The sequence below is a fragment of the Diabrotica undecimpunctata genome, chromosome 1 (assembly GCF_040954645.1).
Source record: "Diabrotica undecimpunctata isolate CICGRU chromosome 1, icDiaUnde3, whole genome shotgun sequence".
Lineage (NCBI taxonomy): Eukaryota > Metazoa > Arthropoda > Insecta > Coleoptera > Chrysomelidae > Diabrotica > Diabrotica undecimpunctata.
This window is the reverse complement of record NC_092803.1, coordinates 61,100,134-61,126,058: the sequence shown is the minus strand read 5'-3', so window position 1 is coordinate 61,126,058 and position 25,925 is coordinate 61,100,134. Positions and strand designations below refer to the sequence as shown.

The window sequence follows — 25,925 nt, the reverse complement described above, 5'->3', positions numbered from 1 at the left end:
GGACCCCATGGGACTACCAAAGATTTGAAGATAAAATTGATTATTAAAAATTAAATAATTTGTCTCAAAAACAAGTTTCAGCAAATCAGAAAAGACTTCCCAAGAGATTGGGGATGAGGGCTGGATAATATCCCAATGTTTATGAATTGAAGTAAGGACAACCGAAAGAGGAAGGTTAGAGAATAAAGAAACTACATCAAAACTCACCAACATATAGCCTTCAGGAAGTTTAAAATCATTAATAAAATTAGCAAACTTAAAAGAGTCAGTGATATTAAATTGATTATCTGCATCATAAGCTTTGGTTAAAATATTTGTAAGGAAATTGGCAATATTACCATTCGGAGCATTGATAGACGAAACAATGGGTCTCATACAAAGTTGTGGTTTATGAATTTTGGGAAGATAATAGAAGCGTGGAGCATAACCATTATAGGAGTGGAGAAGCTTAGCAATGTTTTGATCTAGAAGTTTGTCTTTTTTTAAATTGGTAATAAAATTATTGATATTAGTTGTAAAAGTTGGAGTGGGATCGCGAGAAAGGGGCTTATAATAAAGATCGTCCTCTAATAAGCGCGAGCTAAGGGTTAGATATTCCTCATTGTACATGATAACGGTGGCATTTCCTTTATCACTAGTAAGGACAACAAGTTCAGGATGGGTTTTAAGGGAGATCGCTGTTTCTTTAAAAGCTTGATCAGCTGGTGAATGAGATGGTTTGGGTTGTTTGGAATAGTTTAAAATGATGTTATTAGCTTGGGATCTAAGATCCAATACGTTGACATCAGTGGCATCTGAGAGGACATTTTCAATGTCAGCCAGGACGTTGGAAATAGAGTAGTCACGAAAAGAAGGTTGTAAACCAAACTTTGGGCCGAGGGCCAACAACTTGGAGACGTTCGGAGGAATATCAACGTCAGTGAGGTTACGGATCCATTTGGGGATTCTCTTAACCTTCTAAAGTCCATTTTGTTACAGAATTCTTATCCATTATATGTAATTAATAAATTTCTTTTTTCTACCAGTTACACACTGTCTAGACATAGTCTGACAGACAATAGTCAAGTACAGGGTCATCCTGATATTTCAATAGGCACACCAGAAAACGACTCCCACAGCGTTTCTTCTTCCCATATACGTTACTACTCTCTTCCTTATTTCCCTCATTTGACTGAGAAGCTCGCAAAACTTCTAACATTGGCACCAGTGAAGATTGGAGTTAAAAATGTCAGATCAGTTGGTAAACTTTTTTCTAAAACCAAAACTCCTCTAAACCCGTTAGAAAAGATCAATGTGGTTTACAATATCCCCTGCATGGATTGCAACCTATGTTACATTGGCCAGACTCGTAGATCCCTTAAAGGTGGACTAACTCCTCACAAGAGTGATATCAGATGCCATAAACATTCTTGTGCCTTGGCACAACACATTCTCACTTCTGACCACCGACCAGATTATGAACAGGTCAAAATTCTTTGTACAGAAAGCAACCATTTCAAGAGAAGTTTTCTAGAAATGTGCCACATTTTCCTTAATCCTTCCTCCATGAACAAACGTACTGACATCAACAACCTCAGTTTATTATACCATTTTCTTCTATCTAACATCAAATGAGGAATTTCTCGAAGTTCTTTTGCTTCCTGACCGTATCACCTCCGTTTCCCTTAGACCACCATCACATCTTAGTTTCCTATCAACCTTCTTTTTATCCCCCATTAGTACTTCCTTATATCCAACCGTTTACATTTATACTGACTCATCCCTAATTTTACATACAGCTTTATCTATTTCATAATCCATATTCTTATTCCTCATTCCATGACTTAATCGCCATAATAAATTTCAGATTTCAACCTTCCTTCACTACAAATTGATTTTGTAGACATTCCAATCAAATAATTTTATTTTCTTCAACGTCCTCTGCGTTGCTGGTTTGCGCTTTTGTTGTATTGCGCATACTCATCTCATACTTCCAATAAGTTGCTCCGACGCACAACTATGAAAGGACACACATTTACTTCAACGAAAATACCGGTAACTTGACTTGGTTTTCCGGCTGGAACTTTTGAATTTGAGATGCGCCCTAAAGTGAAGTATAAGATGTTTTGTAAACGTTAACTTTGTTATAAAACAGTTCTGTGCCAGTGTGTTTTTTTAAAATCTTTTGTTTTTATTTCTACACTTTACTGTTAATATGTTTTTTTACGTACAATGTGACGGGTTTTTCTAGTGCTTCGCAGTAGTTTTTATCCATTTTTTTTCACCTATAAAGTAATCTTTTTCTTATGGTTATACATGAATTCGACTACATATGAACATTTAAGCTAACATTACAACTTTAATATTGTTACCACGGATACTAAGAGAATGGTGTGTTTGTTTTACACCTTAACTTTCTTCACTCACCATTCGTAAGTTATTTTCCATGTTTTTTTATATTCTTACCTACCACCTTTGTATTCTTTTAGATTGAACTGATGAAGCTTGTAAATTAAATAAGCGAAACGTCTTCAAATATAGGAATGGAACTGTGATTTCCTTTTATTATTTCTCCTTTGACCTATATATATATATATATATATATATATATATATATATATATATATATATATATATATACAGGGATGACTGCCTTAAGAACCGGCAAAATAGCGCAAAAGATAGAAGACATAATACGTTGTGAAATAAAAAGAGATGAAAGTAAAACAGTTTAAGTAGGAGTATTTTTTTATCCAAAATTAAAATATTGATCAATAATAAACTATGATTTGAGACGTCGCATACACTCTTCTCAATACAGAATTATCATAGCTTGTTATTCTGTATTCGTCAACACAGAATTAATTATCAAATTACTACTAATTAAACTGTTTACTTACATTTGCTTTATTGCCTTCAATCAGTTTTTACTTTATGCGAAATTTAAAAAATGTAAATGTTTGACGTCATACTTGTAATATTATGACTGAAGTCAACTAGCTCATAAGCTAACGTCTAAAGGTGGGAAACTATCGATAGTCCTAATGTAATTTAATATAAATTAGAGGTTTCTATCGATAATTTCCCACCTCTACTACTTTTATCTCTTTTTATTTCACAACGTATTATGTTTTCTATCTTTTGCGTTATTTATCCGGTTCTTAAGGCACTCATCACTGTATTAATATATATATATATATATATATATATATATATATATATATATATATATAGTCCAAAGTTCGGTCTTCTACTTGCAAGTTCAATGTCAGAGTTATATTATATGAAATTCTTCTCACTATTACCTAATTTTCACGGACTATTATTTACAGACTTTTCGGATTTGGCACTTTGTGTCCGCCGATTTGCACACTATCACATAATTTACTCACTGCATATTACCATCATTCTCATCTTCTCTATCATCGCTATCACTTTCATTACTGTCACTGTCATCCGTCACATTTAGTACCACAGGATCAATATCGTCCATCAACCCGTCAATAACCCAAAATTTTTGCTCTTCCTTAATAGAAAGTTTACAATAGTTTGCATTTCTTATTAATTGTTTCATAGCGGCGGTCTTAAAGTCTGTGCTGTGTGAGGCAATATGTATTTTTATGTATTTTTCTTTGTATGTGTTTACAAATTCCATGAGCTGTGATTTTAAATAATCTTCTTCAAAAAAGGTATCTTTCTCTAGCAACCATGTCTTAATTTGATCTTTATTGAAGGCTTGTGCCGGAATCACTTCTTCTCTCCTCGAATGGTACGAAGCGTTGTCCATCGCTACAACAGTTTTCTCTGGAAGATTAGGAAGCAGCTTTTCCTTAAACCATTGTTCAAATATAGGACCATCCATCTCATCATGATAGTCCGCTGAGTTTTTTTAGTTAAAAAGCAAAAAGCAGCACCTTCTACAAAGCCCAATTCGCTACCCGCATGCACTATAACAAATCGGGGGCCTCGTTGTGTCGGCTGTTTTAGGCTTGTTGACAACCCCTTAACAAACGCATCCCTGGTTGAAGTCACTGAGAGGTCCTTCCATTCTTTGGAAACACCATGTCCAACATTCACTCAAGTTTCGTCCAAATAAACGACGGTGTATCCTTGAGAACGAAATTTTTTTATCTCACGCAAATACTGATGTCTCCATTTTAGAATATCGGAACGTTCAATCATGCTTGACTTTACTCCTCGTTTGCAAAAAACAAAGTTCATTTCATGGAGTATTCTCCACATTGTTGTGCGTGGCATGTTTGCTAAATCTTATGTTTTTTTTAACTAGTGCAAAAACTTTGTTCAATCACGGCGGTAAATTTGTAAAGAAAAAACTATGCACGATGGCACGTAGCTGCGTACGAACTACTGCATCGTAAGTGAACTTTCTGCTGTTCACTCTACTTTTGGTACGTTTTCTATGGGCCTTAGTCCTCCTTTCGCAATTTCTATGCGTATTTTAGAAATAGTACTAAAACTTAATACCGTCATAGCACTTACTTTATCGTTAAACTTTTAACACTTTCACCACTTCTTAAATTTAGATGATAATTAAATACATTTAAACAATTTGTTTTGCACGGATGTCCAAGATATTCCCTTGGCTTAATTTTTGAATTTCCATTTTCAATTAACATTTAACTATAAAGTCACAATAACTACTAAATAACCGCAAAGTCTTATTATCATTATGTAGTCAGAGAACGACATAAAATCGCTGACATACGCACACCGTATTATTTAAGTTGCAATTAGTAATTAGATATATGCAAAGCGGTCCGTTTAATTGCTTATCTTTCAATAGCCGGCAAAATGCATGATTTAGTTAAGAAATATTTTCTACTGATTTCCATGATGAATAGCATATGGTATTCTCACCGAAAAATAAATAAACTGTCGTTACTATAATTAAAATATTATAAAATAAAATTATCTTTTGTAAATACTATTTATTTAATTAAAATCATTTTCCCTACTTTCATCTCTTTTTTCGAATGGGCATTTTTGATCAATTAGGTTAAAAAACATTAATTTTAATTCATGTCTGTGGAAACGAAAACACAAATAATTAATACAACCCTGAATCGTGCTTGTGTTCATCCTGGCATCGCTGCGCTTCTATCGTCCATAATAAATACATGGTCCTATCTCCGCAATGTTATTTTGTTAACGTGAAACGCTCTATAGTTGGATACAAGTTATTGGTTGGTGCTTTTAGAAAACCAAATGAATTAAGTATATGCCCAATGTAACATAACAAACACCATTTTATTTAGTGGAGGCTTGCTTATGGTGTCGGAACGGATTTCATTAACAGCACGCATGGATTGAATACCGAATAATGGCAATATTACTGATGACCGTTACATATTGGATATTCTTCAGTATCTGTAGTGCCTTTTGGCCCTTGTATTGGGTCAAAATATTCGTTAATGCACCATGAAAGTTATAATGGCCTAGACCAAAACATCGTCGAAATCTTATTTTAAGCATGAACCACAGATGTTAGGAAGTAATTAGAAGCAGAGGTGGAAATACACAGGTTAAATATACGGTGTAGGTAAAAGTTTATGGTCGGTATAGTAGACTTTAACAGGATATGTAACATAGATATAAAAGCATATTTTCAGCGAATAGACAAAGATAACAATCATATATCCCCTTGGTCTACCCTCCACATTCCTCACGTACGCCCATTAGTGAATGCCAGATGATTATTTTCGATCCAGCTTATACCTAAGAAACACCGGAAGGGTTGCCTTATTACATATTTGAATTAAAACATTGAATTGATTCAAAAAATTGGCGATCAGTGGCGTGGTTATATCGCCATTCAAAACTGGATGATGATATTAAAAATGAAACACTAATTGACACAAATACTGGTATAAAATTTCTTAAATCCATGAGAAATTTACAGATTCGCATTTTTATTTGACGAAATTCTAACCTAATTTCCAATAAATTGACGTATATTAATGAAAAACTACTAATGCTATTTTTATTTTCAGGTACTTAGCCACTGGACAAACATTTATGGATTTGCAATATAGTTTGAGAATTGTAACTATTACAATTGGTGGTATAGTAGTGAAAGATGTATGCAAAAATATATGTATGTATAGTTGCCAACAAATTATTGCAGAAAACCGTATCTTAAGTTTATTAAAAAGTCATTTCTGTTTTAGTGGTGCCGATAAGTTTCAAAAGGTATCTACCATAAACAAAGAATTATTCTATAATGCTTTTAGTCGTGTGTGACAATAGTAATTACGTGTTTACTTTCGTGGATGTACATTAAACTCTATAATAAAATCAACGCAGAATTCTCGTCGAGGTAGACCTATGTTATTAAAAATCGAAGAAGAATTTCGCAAATTACTTTGTGAGTGAAGAAGAAAAACTAGATTGCAATTGAATATGATATAAACTAGCTGTATATCTATTTGCTATTATTTGTCTTTGAAAATAAAAAATACATTCACATTAACAACTCACCGATTTTATTTTTATCCGAAACCGGTTTTTCTTTTCAATTAGTTTTTCAGAAATAGCTGCCCATGCATTATTTTTCTTTATTTTGTCGGTGTGGTCATCAAGTTTATAATATCATATAAGTTCTTGCGATTTTATTGAACTTATAAGCGCGGCAAAATCGATGTTGTCGTCCATTGTTCTCAATAAACAAACCAACCATACGGGCGGGAAGTGTGCGCTTCGCGGCATGAGGAGCGCGAGCGGAGGTAATTGTGCGAAAGCAGTCGACTGCTCGAGTCGAGCAATCAGTTCCTGGCGACTGCTTGACTGCATGATGAAATTTCATCGTGCTGTCAACAGCCCGCGCCCTAAGCAGTCGCAACTGGTTCGTATATGTACGTATGTAGAAACCTAAAATTCAGTATATAATATTATTATCATCACTTGAAGCAGTTTAATTAGAGGGGTCTATGACAAAGTTTCGAGAGAGTTTAACTATATACCTGGAGATTTTTGGCGATGATGCTGCAGACGTATTCACTCTTCAAAGCTGATACTCATGTTATGTGTCTGTTCGGTACTGCGATTAATCAGACAGATGGTATTACGCTACATAATTTAAGTGCTTTTATAACTACACAGCAGTGTGAGTTTGCGTATGTGCTTTTAAACCAGAATTGTCTGAAAATTTTCTGGAGTATATTTTGCACATGAAACGTTTTTCACCAGCATGCACCACTCTCATATGCGATCTTAAATTATTTTTTGTTGAAAATTGTTTGGTGCAAATTCCACATTCAAATGATTTTTCATCAGTATGCACTCTCATATGCGATTTTAAAAGCGGTTTAGTTGAAAATTGTTTAGCGCAAACTTTACATCTAAATGGTTTTTCATCAGCATGCACTGTCATATGTCTTTTTAAATAATCCTTTATAGAAAATTTTTTGGAGCAAATCCCACATTCAAATGGTTTTTCATCAGAATGCAATTTTATATGTATTGTTAAATAATCCTTTGTTGAAAATTTTTTGGTACAAATTTCACACTCAAATGGTTTTTCACCAGTATGCACTCTCATATGCCACTTTAAACTTTGTTTCATTGAAAATTGTTTGGTACAAATTTCACATTCAAATTGTTTTTCATCAGTATGCACTGTCATATGTCTTTTTAAATGATACTTTTCTGAAAATTGTTTGGTGCATATTCCACATTCAAATGGTTTTTCACCAGTATGTATTCTCATATGCGATTTTAAAACTCGTTTGCTTGAAAATTGCTTAGTGCAAATTTCACATCTGACTGGTTCTTCATCAGCATGCACTGTCATATGTCTTTTTAGATGATACTTATCTAAAAATGGTTTGGTGCAAATTTCACATTCAAATGGTTTTTCACCAGTATGCAATCTAATATGTTTTGTTAAATAATCCTTTGTTGAAAATTGTTTAATGCAAAATCTACATTTAAATGATTTTTCACCAGTATGCACCCTCATATGTGTTATTAAATTAATCTTTGTTGAAAATTTTTTGGTACAAATTTCACATTCAAATGGTTTTTCACCAGTATGTACCCTCATATGCAATTTTAAAATATGTTTCGTTGACAATTTTTTGGTGCAAATTTCACATTCAAATGGTTTTTCACCAGTATGCACCCTCATATGCGATTTTAAAAATTGTTTCGTTAAAAACTTTTTGGTGCAAATTTCACATTCAAATGATTTTTCGCCAGAATGCACTCTCATATGAGATTTTAAAAGTACTTTCGTTGAAAATTGTTTGGTGCAAATTTCACATTCAAATCGTTTTTCACCAGTATGCAGTGTCATATGTTTTTTTAAATAATTCTTTGTTGAAAATTGTTTGCTGCAAATTTCACATTTAAATTGTTTTTCACCAGTATGCACTCTCATATGCGATTTTAAAATTGTTGTCGTTGAAAATTGATTGGTGCAAATTTCACATGCAAAAGATTTTTCATCAGTGTGTATCCTCTTATGTAGTTCTAAACAATAATTGTTTGAGAATTGTTTCTTACAAATAATACATATAAAACGTTGTCCTCCAGTATTCACATTGGTAGTGGAAGTTATATATTGGTTCAAATTACTGTCACTTCTATCATAATTTGTTAATAGGCTTCTGGTATCAGTTTTCATATCTTTGGAAGAGAAACCTAAAATTATAATCCTCTGTTAAATCAATAAAATGCAACCAAATGAGAAATAATGTATAATTGGAGAAGTCAAATCTAGGCTGGGTTGAAGAAATATGTTTGTGTAAGTCGTACACATTGTAATAATAAAAAATTAGGTATTCGTGTTTTATATACTGCTCCAATAAATTAACGCACTAATTACTATTTTTAGAAAAATATTGACAATTTACATAAACTGTACAGTATTTTGCTGTTGAATTTTTAACTTTATTAGTAATTTTTTTCAGTTCCTGTAATGTTAAATCGATTTAAAGTCAGTTTAAGGTTTAATTTTTACCCCTTTCGGAATTCTTTTGCTTAAAGTTGTAACGATATGCATCGCCTCGGTCCCGTCAGAACTCTGTACACACGCACTCCAACCACAAGTTCCTCTTCGTAGATGGAAGGCCGACGACCGTATAAAACAGCAGCCGCCGGCCGGGAGACTTAGAGTTCCATCAGAGTGTTAATCTGATAACAACTCCACTGGCCCTAGGCCCTTCTGCTAGAGTGCTGATTTAGTGGCAGTTCCGTACCCGGTCTTGGAGTATTGATCTGAGAGAGACCTATTCCTTCCCGTGTCTAGTCACTTTCCGCTCCTGGCCGGACCGAATGTCGATCGACCCGTTCCATCTCTATTCCTCTGACACCTCTTGACGTCCTTCCTTTCTTCGCTGCGTGTGCATTAACACATCGTAATTGTTGTTTCAATTTTATGACATTAATTGTATTTTATTTTTGACAGGTATTAAACAGTGGGTCGCCGTAGGATTGGCGTTTGCTTACTATTATCTCGAATATAATTTTATTTTGTTATTTGTTCTAAATGTCTTTTTAGAGTTTTACTGAGTCTGATGTCTAAAACAGTTACCCGTTAAAAAGTGTTATAGTGAATATCATAAGTGAATAGTAAAATATTCAGTGTATTCCATACACCAGCATCGCAATGTGGTTGAGCGAAACAGGATAACTGGTGAGAATACCAAAAGAGCTGGTCATGGTATAAACCTTACCACGATCCCTGCTCACAATATCATAAGTCGTTTGTTGAGGCTTTCCGTCCGATGAGACAACGATTTGTAATAAACCATCAGTAGCAATCTGTGCTTCAAAACACAAGTGTAAATTTGCATCCTCGCATTGCTGCTCGGGAACCAGTATTAAGCAGAGATAATCGTAGACCACAGTTAACTTTTCTCAGGGATCAGGTGTAATGGGAAGAAGCGGATTTAGAACAAGTTCTGTGAGCAGATAAATCACGCTTTTAGTTGGATACAAGTTATTGGTTCGTGCTTTTAGAACTTATGGAATTCATAGGAGGTAAAAAAAAATCCATAACATACAGATATGTTTGTATTATTCAAGGCCGCATGGACAATAATGATGTACAAACAATGTCTATAAAATCTATTAGTGCTGAAAAGAATATTTTTATTTGTGATAAAAAAGAAATCTCTTTTGTTAATGATAATCGTATTTTGGGCATACTGCCAACATCTATTATTTTATCCACTGCTGAACGGATCCGTTATGAATTTACTTTATCAGTGGATATATTTGAGGCCTAAAACCCGTTGAAAACACTATACATATATTTCAATTTATTTTTTCTTATTTTCTGTATCAACATGTATTTCACATGAGAAGGTATTATTATTTTATTAATTGTTTTGGTATATTTTTATTAATAAACAAGATTTTTCAGTAAAATGTCGTTATTTATTTATGACAATGACTGGATGACAATAAATGGTATTTTAAAAAATTTTGTGGCAATTATTGGTTTTTTGTCTTTATATGGTTTTTAGCTTTATCTTTCTTATAGTGGCAATGACTGGTCATTTACCTTACCTAATCCCATTTCAGCTCATTCTGCTGTTCCTTAGGGATCTCACCTTGGACCCTTGATTTTCAATCTGTTTATAAACAGCATTTGTTTGGATTTTCAGTTTTTCCAAATTTTTATTATTTACAGATGATCATAAGTTATATGCAAGAGTAAAAATTGTTAATGACTGTATTAATTTGAATAAGGATATAGCTGCTCTTCAAAATTGGTCAATGGCTAATGAAATGGGTTAGAATATAGGTAAATGTTACAGTATTGCATTTTCTAGATCTAGAGCTCCAATAGTCTTTGATTACCAGTTTTGCAATACATCACTAAAGAAAGTACATAAATGTGATGAAGGACTTGTGAGATTTCTTTGCTTCACAGGTATCTTTTAATAACCAATATAATTGAATTACTAGTAAAGCTCTTCAAATGCTTGGTTTGTTTTGCATAATTCAATGGATCTATCTATTAATTCGACAAAGATAGTATACAATGCATTGGTTAGCTGAACTTTACAGTATGATTTTAATATATGGTCTCCATTCTACCAAATCCCTGTTATTGCTACTGAAAATGTTCAGCATAAATGTCTACAGTTTATAGCATACAAATTGAATAGGCCTTTGCACACTTGCTTTTAAGATATCCTAATGCAACTTAAGCTTCATACTCTGGAAAATCGCAGAATATTGTCAGATGCAATACTTCTTTTATAAGATGTTATCTGACACCGTGTTCTACACACTGGTAGTGATATGGAGCGTTATTCATAACAATAACAGATCCTGGTTTGATTTTTAACAGAATATCTGAAAACCATTTTTCATAATGATCTGCATCCATTTCCTCATGGTAATCCCCAGTCTTCTTAAAAACAAATGCATTTAAACCTCCTTCAGCAATTCCTGAGTAGCTACCAATATAGCTAATAATAAGATGTTTTCCAAAAAATTTTATTTCAAATCTTTAGTAAAAGGTATAAATAAAATACTCAAACGGGCTATATCACAAATACAGAACGTTTTCGGAAGTTAAATTGGAATGTAACCGATGTAGAGCCATATGTTGCCATGTTACCAATTCCAATGGTAACTTAAACATCCTAATGTTTAATAACATATAATGTAACATATTTAAAAATTAATAACATTTAAATGGTTTTCACCCATATGTTTTAGTGGCTCATAGCATGTATACTTTCTAAGTATTAACCACATTTTGCATAACCTTAGTCAACATTTTAAATCTTATGTTCTTTTTAATTAAAGTGGTTAATTACTTTCAGGTTACACTGATGATGGAATTTACATTCCGAAAACGTTCTGTATTTGTGATATAGCCCGTTTGGGTATTTTATTTATACCTTTTACTAAAGATGTGAAATAAAATTTTTTGTGATACATGGTATACAGCCAGCTACAGGAACTTAGTTTCCTAGTGAAAGATGTTTTCCCTTTCCAGACGGGGCTTTTACACCTGTCAACAAACCGTCTAGGAAAGCTTCTTGTTTGTTTACGATGGATTCACATTTAAATCCTATCAAATTTTTATCACAGTATGTTCTTCATTTCACCATATTCTTTTTCAATAAGGGTACTATTACTGTTTCTCATTAAATACCTAAAGTTCATTTCATGTAAAGTATGTAACAAAACATGTCTTGACATTTTTGGAATATCTTCATTAGATTAAAGAGAAGAAGCAGTTTTTTTGTATAGTTGGTAATTCCTTTTTGAAATAAAATTCATGTATGGCATAACGAATGGCCTGTTTGGTTGTATCATCCAATTTTATTTGTTTCCGTCCTCTTGTCTCAACCTTCAAAGTATTATTATCATTGGTTTCATCACATGTTTTAATCAGTCTGCACACACTAGCCTCAGAAACTTTTGTCAAAATACAAAATACTACATAATGTAACTGCATTGCTTATATTTATATTTTGTTCTCTGACTGGAAGTCCTTCAAATACATTTTCGATCATAGTTTTTTCTTTGGGTGTTAAATTGTGAAGTTTAATTTTAATAATATACAATCCACTATTACTACTGTCTATCATATAAATTATTAGTCACCAAATTGAATTAAACTAAATTACTCACAATTCACATATTTCATATAAAATGAGATATCTTCAATCTGAATGTATATTCTTTGAACAGTCAGAAGAAGATTTTTGTCAATTTTTAAGAGATTAAACAGAATCTGCAATAATCCACTAATTTGTTTATTAAAGAATAATTAAATTTTCTGCTTTTGTAGGAACAAAAATATTTTTTTCTAAAAGGTAAACATCTAATTTTATTGGCCTGTAAAAAGTCATTAAAACATGAGTCACTTGCTACAATTGTGGTACTTTACTGTAACCCTAGACCTGAAGGTTCCTGTAGAAAGAGAAAGCACTACACTCCCCTTACTAAAAATTTGCCAAACTCACTGCTTAGCAAACCATCCAGTGGTTTCTTATACTCAGTCCGCTATTCCCAGTCCGAACTGTCTAGTGAATTTAGTAATTATTTTTTTGCGAAGTTAGTTATTTTTTGACAGATTAAAAGTGGCTGGAAATTACTATACAACCAAGCACACGTACTCATAACCAATATTAATAGTACACAAACTAAATAGTAAATAAAATAGAACTTTGCAAATTACCGACAATCATTTATTTATCTGCACCATATAATAAATGGTTGTGTTAAATTATAACAACTAAAATATATTTTTTAAATATATACTACCCAAAATTTGATGGGTTTAGTATACACTTCCACTATTTAGAATAATTCTTCTTTTTTTAAGAAAGAAGTCTGCAATAGTAGGATATTTGAGCTATTAATACTGAGAAGTAGGAATTGTTGTGTTGTAGGTTTCCGACAATGAATCTGTCAAAATATGCCCCAGCTAAGCGAATGGAGTATACCTCCATGCCCACACACACATCATTGACAAAAGCCTTAATGGTGTCTATACACATAAACTATAGCTCAGCGAGAAAAAATGTATAGATTATAAAGTGAATAAAAAGTAAAGCACAATCCACTGTTCAAATTTCAGACTAATCCAAAGAGCCTTACTAATGTAAATAATTACCCAATTATTGTTTGTTATATTTCTAATAGTAGAGTAAATAGACTGGCAAAAGGCTTCTAGAATAGATTTTCGTGGGCACTTTGTTGCTAAAATGTAAAACCCATTTTTTTTGGTTTCTAATATTTTTGTAATGCAAAATCACTTGGTCGTCCAAAAATCGTAGTGGGAGGGGAGTGGTGGGGAGCCTTACAATTTTATTTATAAAAATACGTTAAACCATTATTGTATACGGAGCGCCTTCATACAAAATCACTTGCCCTGAAAACCTATATTTTTAAAATCGTTTACCTCGCTCTACTTCGAAAAATATTGGGTTTAGCAAAAAATGGCTTCCTATAAACGTTATAGACCAAATATCAGAGAACATGTGGGTTTTTTTTTAAATTTTGATTGGATAATTAGTTTAAAAAAAAAATTAAATAAATCGAATGTCATGTCACGACGGACAGTGGCGAACGCAGAGATGTGAGGGAAGGCGAGATTCCTATGCCATAGTTAACCGCAAATCGACTCTACTGATGGTGATGTTGTTACAGTCGTTTTTACCTCGAGACGCTGTTGTGTTATATGGTTGTATATAATATGTGTGTGTGTGTGTGTGTGTTTGGTGAGTTGGCTTGGAAACTAGTCCTTTAGCCACAGAATTGTAATGTAAGATATTAGTTTTTAAATAATGTAACCAACTTTAAATAAAAAGTTACATATTAGTTCGTATACTTCTCTACTATCTAAGGAGAGTAAATGGGTGATGTTTATGGGAGTCTGAATTTTAAGTTCTGATAGTTTTGAATACAGTTGATCTGTTTCATACCTATGTTTATCGCACTTAAAAAGAATATGGTTGATGTCACATTGTGATAGTTGTATATAATATATACATATATTGTATATATTATTCTAGAGCAACAAGTGTATCGTTTTGCATATGTGCATTCTGTTTCATAAGCTTTGTTTTTAGCGCGAGTTCTTATGTGTTAATTATATTATTAACAGTGATTAATTAAACTTATTGGCAAGTTAACAATATTTAGTACTTACTTATTATTACAGTTAGTATTTTTTTTGTATCCATCTAGAAATGGATTTAACGAACAACAGCAGCTCTGACAGCGAACTTGAGTCAAAAATCAGATTAAGGCATGTTTCTTTCCATAAATCTGATGCCGAACAAGACGTTTTTATTCAAAATGTGTGTCTTATTTTTTGGAAGGAGGAAGGCTGGTTAACTCTAAAGAAAGATCAAAAAAACTTTTATTGAATGCACGAGCGAACGTATGAAAAATTGTCATGAGAATAAATACATGCGGCATATATTCTCAAAGTTTGATGATCTAAAAAATCAAGATTTTTAAAATGGCACAAAAACTGTTATAAATCTTATACGAGCTCAAAGAACATTGCCTCGTACAAGTCAAAAAATACTACACTACCGTTTGATTTTCGTAAAGACGATATTTTTCAAAAACGGCCCTTGAACGGTCCTTTAATTTACAAAAGTGCATCTGTTGTCAAAAGCGCTCACCGAATCAAAATCTATGCCAAGTTATGACTAATAATATGCAAGAAAAAATAAGAGCGATATCACAAAGCAACCCTGTGTTCTTGGCGAGAAGTTGAGAAAACGACTTAATTGCCTCGGAAATAAAATATCATGCCGCTTGTGTTTCGACTGAATTATGCAATTTAAATAAAAAATTTGTTGGAAATAGTAATGTTAACAAAACAGACAATGAAGCATTTGGAAAACTTTTGGAGGAAATGGAGAAGGGTTTTGAAAAAGGTAAAGGATACAGCACAAAATCAATTGGCAAAAGGTATCGTGAAATTAGTGGCATTGAGGACATGAGTGATAAACAAATAATTAAAAAAATGAAAAACCATTTTGGGGATGGTGTTGAATCAGTAAGGTCTCCTAGACAAAATGAGCCTACAATATTTTTAAGGAATATCTCGAAAGAACAGGCAATTAAGACAATCGTGCACAACCACGACGAATCTGGCACTTTTAGTTTCGGGGCATCGGAGCAACACATTCTAGTCAAAATATGCCAAACTATCCGAAGCGAGATAAACAAGATGGCAACTGAGTCTGATTTAAAAAAAAATGAATGTTAGAGACTACAAAAAGTCTATTCCTGAAAGCTTGTATTCTCTTGTTAATCTTATTGTCCGCAATGAAAGCGATAATGAAAAGAAAATTGAAACTGTAAGCATTTTCCAAGACATTATTTTTGCCTGTTCGAATGGAAAAATAAAAACTCCAAAGCATATTGGGCTAGGACTTTTAGTTCACCAGGAAACAAGGTCAAAAAAACTCATTGAAGCAATACACGTTCGCGGTCATTCAATTTCATACATCGATACTCTTAGAGTGCGTAACAGCATCGCCCAAGAAGAAATTCAACTTTACTTGGAGAATAATCATGTGACCATACCGAGACAATTGGTACCCAATCGATTCGTTCAATTTACTGCTGACAACATTGACATTTTGGAAGAGACTTTGGACAAAACACCTACTTTTCATCATTTCCACGCACATATTTCAATATTTCTCATGTCTTCATCGATGTTATCTAGGAATCTTGTTCTGGGTCTTCCTCTTCTTCTTTGACCAATAGGTCTATCAAGGAGCGTTTTTCTAGCTGGGTCGGTTTGCTCCATCCTCATTACATGGCCTACTCACCTCAGACGTCCTATCTTTATGTGTTTTACGATATCTGGTTCCTGGTATATTCTATAGAGTTCGAAGTTGTATCATCTTCTCCAGACACCATTTTCATTTACCGCTCCATAGATGCGCCTTAGTATTTTTCTTTCGAAACATCCTAACATGTTTTCATTGCTTTTTGTTAAAGTCCAGGTTTCTGAACCATATGTTAGGACTGGGCATATTATTGTTTTGTAGAGTTTTATTTTTGTATTTCTTGATATAACTGTAGATTTAAAAAGGAGATTAAGCCCAAAATAGCATCTATTAGCCGTGCAAATTCTGTGGTTTATCTCTGCGGTAGAGTCATTTTCAGAATTGACGAGCGTTCCCAGGTATACAAATTTGTTAACTACTTTTCACGGAACCCAAATTGCTGTCTTCCAGAGAGGACCATTTAATGAAAATATACCTGGACAATTTAAATTTTTGCCGTATAATCAGAAGCTGGTAATACCAAATGATTTTCATTCCCTTCACAAAATTTATTTTGACAAATCAAAAAGAAAAGTACAATCTGAGGAAAATAAACTGAGCATCATAGAAAAGGGTCAGAATCTTAATAATAACATAAGTGGTCAACAGTGGTCTCTATGTTCAGTCCACAATTGATGGTATTTTATCTGGCAAAAAATACAATAAAGCTATACGAGCCTATAAGTTGACATACGAAGCTCTATATAAGAAGTGGCTTTTAGTGTGTGGCAGTCCTTCTGTACATTATATTAACTTAATTTATCCTTGATACATCGGAAATCATCGATAACTTCAGGAGAAAAGAAGATGTTATGCAACTCTCCGATAAAATCTCAACTTTAACTCGTGAACTTTTGACAGAGTTTCCAGAATTCATTGCAGCTCAAACTGCCACAGGCAAATACCGGAATGCGTACTTGGAAATGGTAGATATTCTATTAGAATTTGCCATTTTAGATATGTATATCCCAAGCTTTTGGAATTTAACCACTTTACTACGTCCTTAGTAAGCTTTATAATAATAACAATAATCTGTAAGGACATTTTTGGGGATACGGGATACCCCACATACCAAGTCACCTAGGGCTCGATAACACGGAAAGAGTCCCACCAGAGCTCAATCCTTTTGATATCTTAAGTATCTGAGATGAGTGAATTTTCCCCTTTGAGGGAGTGCGAGCCGTATGGCTAAATCTGGATAATATTAATAATGATAATAATAAGTATACAACCTTAAAGATATACAACAATACCTATTATGATAATATAAATACTACTATCACTTAACAAATACAGTATTTTAAAACTGTTAATAATCTGACAACAAAACGAGCCAAAGAAGTCACTATTTACGCTAGAGTATTCATCCTCCTTAAAATCAGCATCACAATGAAAAAACGACCATAACGACATCGCCATCAGTAGAGTCGATTTGCGGTTGACTACGGCATAGGAATCTCGCCGTTCCTCGCATCTCTGCATTCAGCACTGCCCGTCGTGACATGCCGTTTGATTTATTTAATTTTTTCTTAAACTAATTATCCAATCAAAATTCTTAAAAACCCAGCATATTCTCTGATTTTTTGCCTATAACGTTTATAAAAAGCAAAATTTTTTGCTAAACCCAATATTTTTCAAGGTAGAGCGAGGTAAACGATTTTAAAAATATGGGTTTTCAGGGCAAGTGATTTTGTATGAAGGCGCTCCATATTTCTAATGTCCTGATGGGTATGCAAATTTGACAAATGAATTTTCGGATATTGTACATCCGAAAAACGATGAAAAAAAAATTGCATTTTTTTGTAAGGCTCCCCACCGCTCCCCTCCCACTACGATTTTTGGACGACCAAGTGATGTTGTCTTACAAGATATTAGAAACCAAAAAAAATGGGTTTTACATTTTAGCAACAAAGTTCCCACGGGATAGCACAATAGGATCCTGTTTAAACTCTACTATAAGGAGATAAGTAAATACTCTTTATTTACTTACCATCATCTTGTTTTATTTCAGCTTTTATAGGACATTTCTTTACGTCTAAATAATCAAATGTATCATTTGTACTTTCCCTGGTAGGTTCCTCCTTAATTTCAATTTTAAAGGTATCCTGTAGAACTTCATCTACTTCATTATCTATTTCTCTTTTGCAAGCCATATCACCAACTTCTTGTTTTACTTCATTGCAAGTCGTCTCATCAACTTCTTGCTTTACTTCAGTTTGATTAAACATGACTTTATGTGTAATATGTTATGTTTATATTGTATTGTAAAAAATACTATAGAATAACCTCAAAAAATCACAATTTTGTTGGTAATAAGTAATAAACAATAAACTTAAAGTTGTTCCTTATGCTGTGTTTAAACTATAAAACCACATAAAATAAAAAAATAAAACAAAACTATAATAAAAAACAATCTGTCTGTAAGTGCTGTAAACAATCTAGCCATGATACTATGATTAAGAAGATAAGATATTGCGCATAAGTCGTGACGTAATTGGAGACCTGCACGTTCGTAATGTCAGTTTTTTGTATGTGTCAATAAATAATCTTTAATAAATAGTTTGGAAATATCCTTTTGTGTACGATTATTGTAATTATTAAACCTTTTTTTAATATTATTATTTTGCTAATCGAATAATTTCATCACAGAATGCATAAAAATCCCATTTAACTTTAACAAGAATTCAAATTCTGGTCTCCAATGACGGCATGCGCGAACACGACCGATTTTGTGCTACGGGAAGATCCTATCTTGTTATTCATAGTATCATGAATCTAGCCACAGAATCTAGCCGGATCACGCTGGCCAACCAAAATGGACTACCTAAGTCTGACGTCACAATGGGCGGGGCTTAGAAGACCTTTCCAAACAAATCTCGTTTGCATGTGTTTCTCCCATAAGACTTTGGAAACGTTAGTTTTTTTTATATTTAAAAAAATAAATAAGGATTTTCGCTCCCAAATATCTATTTTGTACGATTGGTTTTATAGGTTGTTCGTGAATTTGTGAGGTAAGTGTATCAAAGTATTAAGATATTTACTGTCAAAGTTCATATTTTGAGGTTATATTGTGTGGGATTAAAACTTTAATTATTTTTTTCTTTATTTCAAGGTATTTTGTTGTCATTTTATCAGGGTTATTTTATATTGTAAATCAATAAATCATTGAATTTATTTATGAAGTTGAAAAATATTTAAATTAATGTTTTATTCTTTTTAGGTGTCAGTGATTCCATCCCATAAAAGACTAAAGATATTCGTTTTCTCCTAGTTTAAGTAGTGAATAAGGACTTTTAGTTTTAATATAATATTCTGTGGAAATCTTTCTATTAAATTGCTATAGTGAGTACTTAAAAAAATGTTTTTTGAATGTTGTAATGAATGTTGAAAATTGCAATAGTTTTTCAAGTTTATTTTTTAGATTTGAGCATATAATGGCTAGTAAACATGTGTTGAAGATATCCAGTATTACTGAATTCTTCAGTAATGACAACAAAATTATACAAAAGGGTGAAAATGCCCTTGAATCAAATCATGTGAAAAAAATGTTGTTTGACCCTGATTTATTAATCATTAAGGGAGAAGTATTTGCAAGTATGAAAGACAAAACTTATAATGTTGAGGTAAGTTAACGATTTTTAAGTTTAGATGTGGGAATCTAAGTACTTAATTTTACCATTGCAGATTATGTTGAATAAATCATGGCAAATTACTGCTGCAAATTGTTCCTGTCCTAGGGGTATTAAATGCCATCATATAGCCACTATAGCTCTCTTTGGACATTACAATATATCAATTACTGATAAAACATGTACGTGGAACATTCCTGTCCAAAGTAAGACAGAAACTAAAACTGCAGAAGCACTATATCCTCCCAGGCCATATAAAGCCCTTAATAGAAAAATGTCATCCAGTGAATTAGAACAATTAAAGATCAAATTAAGTAGTTTTGGTAATACTGTGGGATTCACTTGGCTTTTACAGGAAGAAAAGCAAGAGGCCGAAAGTATTGATATTTCATTAATTGAAGATATCATTTATTCAGAGGAAATGAAAATTTCAACAGATAAAAATTCTCATTTTCTAAAATGTTGTCGAATAAATGATGCAACGATAAAGAAAATAGTACATGAGACAACAGGCCAGGTACTCAATGAAAAATGGTTTCTTGCCAGAAAATATAGAATTACTTCTAGCAACTTTGGCTCCATTATTTCTTGTTGCAAGAGAAATAAGTATCCAGAAAGTTTATTTAAAACACTTATTGGTATGTACTGTTACATTTCTATTATTTTATTATTTGCAATCAAATACAATGCTTAAATTCTGAAGGTTTTCCATCAGATTCTATTTCAATTAATTGTTTGCATATGTCTAAAAATGGTAATGGAGATTAACTGAACTGTTGATATGTTTTAAGAATGTACACTATTATTTATAATAAACACATTTTGTTTGCTTTCATATCTAGCTAAAGTAAAATATTTTTTTATCATTTTTAGGGGCTTATAATTTGGATGGCATCAAATCAATTCAGTGGGGAAGAACACACGAAAAGAGTGGTATAGAGTATCTCAGAAATACACTGAATTTGGATGTGCAGCCTACAGGTATTTGGCTGACAAAGTCAGGCTTATTAGGAGCTAGTCCAGATGGTTTAATTGGTGATGATGGCATTGTAGAAGTTAAGTGTCCATATACATTTCGGAATGAAAAATTATCTGAAAAGTTGAAAAATTCAGATAAATATATAATATCATATAATGATCAGGATGAAGTATTAATTAATACTGAACATAACTACTACCACCAAATTCAGGGCTGCCTGCATATTTTAGGACGACAAAATTGTTATTTATGTATATGGACGTTGAAGGAGATAATTACAGTTATAATAGAAAAAGATTTGACCTGGGCCCCAAACATTGATCTGTTAGAAAATTTTTATTTGGCTCAATATTTGCCAAAATTGTTGAATGAATGACTGGTTATTTTTAACTGTACATTATGTTTTACACAATATATATATATATATATATATATATATATATATATATATATACTACTTGTTATGTTATGTTTGTAACTAGTTAGAGCAAATGATACTGACTCTAGTCACAAAAGCATTGTATGTGGAGGAGTACCACAAGGTTCAGTACTGGGTTGTCTACTTTTCCTTATCTTTATAAATGACATCACTAACTTAAAAATCGATGGAAACATTTTTCTTTTTGCTGATGATACCAGTATTACCAGGAGGAACTCTAATATTGCAACTCTTCATGCAATTATAACTTCTGATCTACTTAAAATAAAAACCTGGCAGACTAATTTACTCTCTGTTAACATGGATAAGACAATAGCCTTATCCTATAAATAAAAGAGCTCTTCAACTGTTGCTTCTTAATAACAGCCAGAGCAGTATCGTTAATTCTGTAAAATTTCTTGGTATTTTTATAGACAGCAACCTTAAATTTATATTGATTTGTTAAGTAGGAAATTAGCCTCGGCCTCATGCAAAAAGATCTGTTTTGGTTCTTCGATATGGCCTTTCTTTTTAGGGTTCTAGTACAGCTACCCAATCTAATGTTGTTTTTAAATTACAAAAAAGAGTAATAACATCTGTTTGGCTTCAGAAGAACAATACATTGCAGAAACTACTTCAAAAATCACGAGATTTAAACTCTTCCCTGTTTGTATATTCTGTAAACTGTTTGCTTAATTCGTAAACACCTACATGTTTTTCCAGCAAGACCTAATCATGACTACTCCACCAGAAATTCAAGCTTTGATGTGTATTTACGTATCTTGTTCACTGAGCTAGTTAAGAAATCTATATTATATTCTCCAAAAATATACAACCGTCTCTCTCTCTCTCTCAAACTCCAACTTCTTTCCTTAAGTTCCGTAAATTGACAAAAGCCTATCTATCTGAAAGACCATATTATTCAGTGGAAGAGTTTCTTAACGAATAACTAAGAAATTACAGTATGTTTAGGTACAAGCAACTAATGTATTTTTATATATCTATTTGGGTATGTGTTGCTGCAACTTAAACTTATTCATAAACTAGTTCATAAGGTTTTATTATGCAATTTAGTAATGGATTGTATATTCTATTATCTTATATTTTGTGATATTGACAATTTATGTAATTTTAGTAAATGTTAATTGTTATTTTTTGGCTTTTTGTAAGCTTTGTTCATAAAGTTGTACAATTTTCAGTGACAATAAAGCATATTTCTATTATATAATAACACTCTATTGATACTGATTAGAGTACAGGAAGTTAATGAATTTGTCTTCCTAGACCATATATTTGGCCATTTAATTCAACAAAGTGACAGCAGCTTTTGCTAATAGAGATTTACAGCAGAAATAATCTTACTTTCGTTGAATATTCATCATTCACCTATCTCTTTTGAATTTCAGTGTGAATCATGTACTGTATGTTTTTATAGAGATTTCCATGTGATGAACATCCTAGAAGTTATAAGTTTTCTTTCTCAATTTAATTGCGATAATTTGTCTCTTGATGATATGTTCAATATTTTTTACCATCTTATATGCTTAACAATCGATCTTTATGTCCCTGTTAAAAAGTATCCAACAAAGAAATTTCCGGTTTGGTTTTCTCCAGATCTCAAAGTTAAAATTATTCAGAAACAGAAAGTTCACAAAGAATATCTTAGAACTCAATACCCACTCTCTTTAATGAGTTTTCTGTATCTCTAAATGTAAATGCTTAAAATAACAATGTTGTTGTTGGTAATAAAAATAATAGCAAACCTAATATACCATAATGTTTATATTCAGGCTATTGAGGGGGTTCAACATAAATTCCTAAGATTTATTTCATTTAAGGGTCACCATACAGCTGACGAAATCAATTACTCTAACATTGAAACTTCTCTTAACATCACAACTCTTCAGGTCAGATGCATGCACAGGGGTCTAACTATGCTGTCCTTATTTATTACACTCACATAGTTTCAGTTCACAATTGTTATCCTCCATGTCCCTTTTAGGCAAACCAAGCTTATCAAACCTTTCCAAATTACCCACCATTAATCAAACTATTGTATTGTTGCATTTTCTATTTATTATTACGATAAATTTTAATAGCAAAAGTTGGTTATTTTTTCTATATTACTAAATGTAAATTTTGATCAACAGAATCAACTGGCTGTTCCATTGTATTTCAATTTTTTTTTATTTAACAATAAATGTATAGTTGTGTGGACATTACTGCTGTAACATTATTTCTTTTGTTGCTTATATTAATTTTTATTGATAAATTGTGAGAAAATCAATTTATTTTTATATATAAATTTTATAACATTAATAAACTTTTCAAAGAGTAAATAGTGTTTCATTAAGTATATACAATACAAGGGTTTGCACTGTGAAAAAAAACTCAGGATGAATTTAAAAAAATATATTTAATATACCAAAAATTTAAATAATTCATTATTGTTGTAAACAATGTAATTATCTTCTCTACACAAGAAGCAACTGCAGTAGCATAGCAGTAGGTAGATTTTAAAATTATATCTGTGGTTTGAAGACAATTTGGAATAAGTGACAATATATTTCATGTTAAAAGAGATCAAATGGTAAAATTTAATAAAACATATTAGGAATTGATCATCAAATAATTTTTGTATTACAACAAAGCTAGCATGTCATAAATTTGTTTAACAGTTGATTTGTAAAGATATATTTATACCTTCAAGAGTTAAAGCTATAAGAAACATTGAAGATTCAAAACCAAGTTAAAAAAACATTTGTTGTTAAATATAAAGCAATTTTTAAAAGACACAGTTTAATAATTTTTATTTGTTAGAATTGTATAAACATTATTATTGTATTTTTTATACTCTATAAACATAATGTTACTTGGAGTTAATACATCAACACATAAATATTTCTTTAAAAGTTTACACTTCAAAAGGCCCAAGTACAAAATTTAATTGATGTCACAGATCCAAATTTATCTTTCACCATCTACATTCACTTTTTATTTTCACAAGAATAAATGTTACACCCTCTAACTAACACCAATAAAGTACTTTATGAGTAATATTCCTCAACTTCTTTAATAAGAGGGTATTGAAAATTCGTTAAAGCAGCACATAACTGAAATATCACGGTTATTTGAGACATGTAAAAATTTGGAATTTGCTGCAATATATTGTAACACTTTATTCTTCGGATCGCCCTCTCAACATGTATCCTAGCTTTTGCTATGGTTTCTGTTTCATACACCTGTTCCTCTGTAAACTGAGGGGTACTTAGAAAAGGAGGAATATTTAAGTGTACCCCCTCAGGCAATAAATCTTTAATTAAGAAACCTTTATCTGCTAGAATAACATCACCATAGGTCATTTGGTCTAGAATGCCACAGTTTTTAACAATTTGTTTATCAGAAGTGGATCCAGGATAGGCACTGCTGACATATGTGATGACACCATTTGTTGCTACTCCTACAAGAACCTTCCAGGTGTTATGATGCTTATAAGAACTATATGTTAATTTTTGTTTTTCCATGCTAGTGGGAGTAACTGAGTACACTTCTGTACAATCTAAGATGATTCTACAATTTCTAAATGATGAAAATGCAGTTGGAAGGCATGCTTGATTTTTTTTTCTTGAGGGAATCTTTTCCATTAGTTGTTTAAATAAAATTTCATGCAAGGCATATATCCATGTCATCACAATATTAGTGACAGTCGCTGTACTGCAATTAAACCTAATTGCCAAATCTTCATGTGGTAAATTTAACCTTAATTTCATCAGTGTCATTAGCATTTGGTCAATTTTGGGTAAAATTTTTACTTGCCAGTTTGCGTAATAATTTAGCTCAAAACCTTCCATAGTTTCAAATAATGTTAAGTACAGAGCACTGGTTGGTATTCCTGTGTACATTAAAATATGAGCATCATTATTTTTAATTTGTTCAAAACTAAACCGACATGAAAGATTTTTTAATTTTTCACTTAATTGATTTACTTCTTCTTTAAGAAAGTAATTTTCCGCCCCTACAGATGCATTACTTCTTTCTGGTAGAGATACAGCCACTTTTTCTGTGTGAATTGATGTGGATGGACCTGGTTCAGGACTATTTGTTAATGGTCCAGCTGCTTCATCTACAATATCAACTGAAGATGAAGTTGCCCCTTCATCTAATGAGGAATTTATTTGCTGAGCCTGTCTTTTGCTAAAAAAAAATATTCCTATTATATTAAGATATTCATTTAAATCAGATTTAAGCTTACTGTTTTTCTGGAGTAGAGAACACAAATTTTCTCTTTATATTATGCTCAAAAATTGTAGGTCCATTTTTCCTATCTTGATCCACAAAATGACAACTACAAACTAACGAGTACTTAGATGGTTCTCTATCTTGCCTCCTGAAAACAGACCAAAATAAAGTTATTAATTTTAGCCTAACATACAAATAGCACAATTACATTTTAAATTATCTTTAAAAATCATGACAGAGACTTAGTATAAATCTGAAAAGACAATCACAGAATATCTAAAATATAAGCAATACTAAAACAAACTAATAAGTACTTTTACCTAATGAGATTGATCCACTTCTGCTTCTCTGAAATTTTCGAAGGGAATACAAAAAATTTTCATCTT

At 32.1% G+C, this 25,925-nt stretch overlaps 3 protein-coding genes across 6 annotated transcripts in view; 1 reads left to right on the top strand and 2 right to left on the bottom strand.

The window, feature by feature from the left end:
• The window catches only part of LOC140450059 (uncharacterized), a 77,022-nt gene extending 58,309 nt beyond the window's left edge, over positions 1-18,713 (bottom strand). For 2 of the 3 annotated variants that reach the window (XM_072543493.1, XM_072543497.1), the window contains exon 1: positions 18,265-18,713. In XM_072543493.1, coding sequence (XP_072399594.1) covers positions 18,265-18,502 — 238 coding nt within the window. In that variant the 5' untranslated portion in view covers positions 18,503-18,713. Of the gene's footprint in view, positions 1-6,477; positions 6,868-6,959; positions 8,641-18,264 lie in introns of all 3 variants that reach the window. The other variant, XR_011951940.1, reaches the window with a different exon arrangement.
• A 381-nt stretch (positions 18,714-19,094) lies between these two features.
• Positions 19,095-23,585, top strand: LOC140450013 (uncharacterized). Of its 2 annotated transcripts, XM_072543447.1 has the most exons (5): positions 19,095-19,285; positions 19,495-19,616; positions 19,696-19,897; positions 19,959-20,541; positions 20,777-23,585. In XM_072543447.1, exons 3-5 carry the CDS (start codon positions 19,709-19,711, stop codon positions 21,256-21,258), a joined length of 1,254 nt encoding a protein of 417 aa, XP_072399548.1. In that variant the 5' UTR covers positions 19,095-19,285; positions 19,495-19,616; positions 19,696-19,708; the 3' UTR covers positions 21,259-23,585. The 2 variants fall into 2 exon arrangements, with proteins under 2 accessions (XP_072399548.1, XP_072399541.1); XM_072543440.1 differs by having other exon boundaries at positions 19,495-19,897.
• Positions 23,586-23,697: 112 nt separating this feature from the next.
• Positions 23,698-25,743, bottom strand: LOC140450037 (uncharacterized). The gene is made up of 2 exons (XM_072543464.1): positions 25,553-25,743; positions 23,698-25,494 (listed from the first exon to the last, which is right to left on the bottom strand). The coding sequence occupies exon 2, from the start codon at positions 25,200-25,202 to the stop codon at positions 24,348-24,350; it is 855 nt and encodes a 284-aa protein (XP_072399565.1). The 5' UTR covers positions 25,203-25,494; positions 25,553-25,743; the 3' UTR covers positions 23,698-24,347.
• Positions 25,744-25,925: the final 182 nt, after the last annotated feature.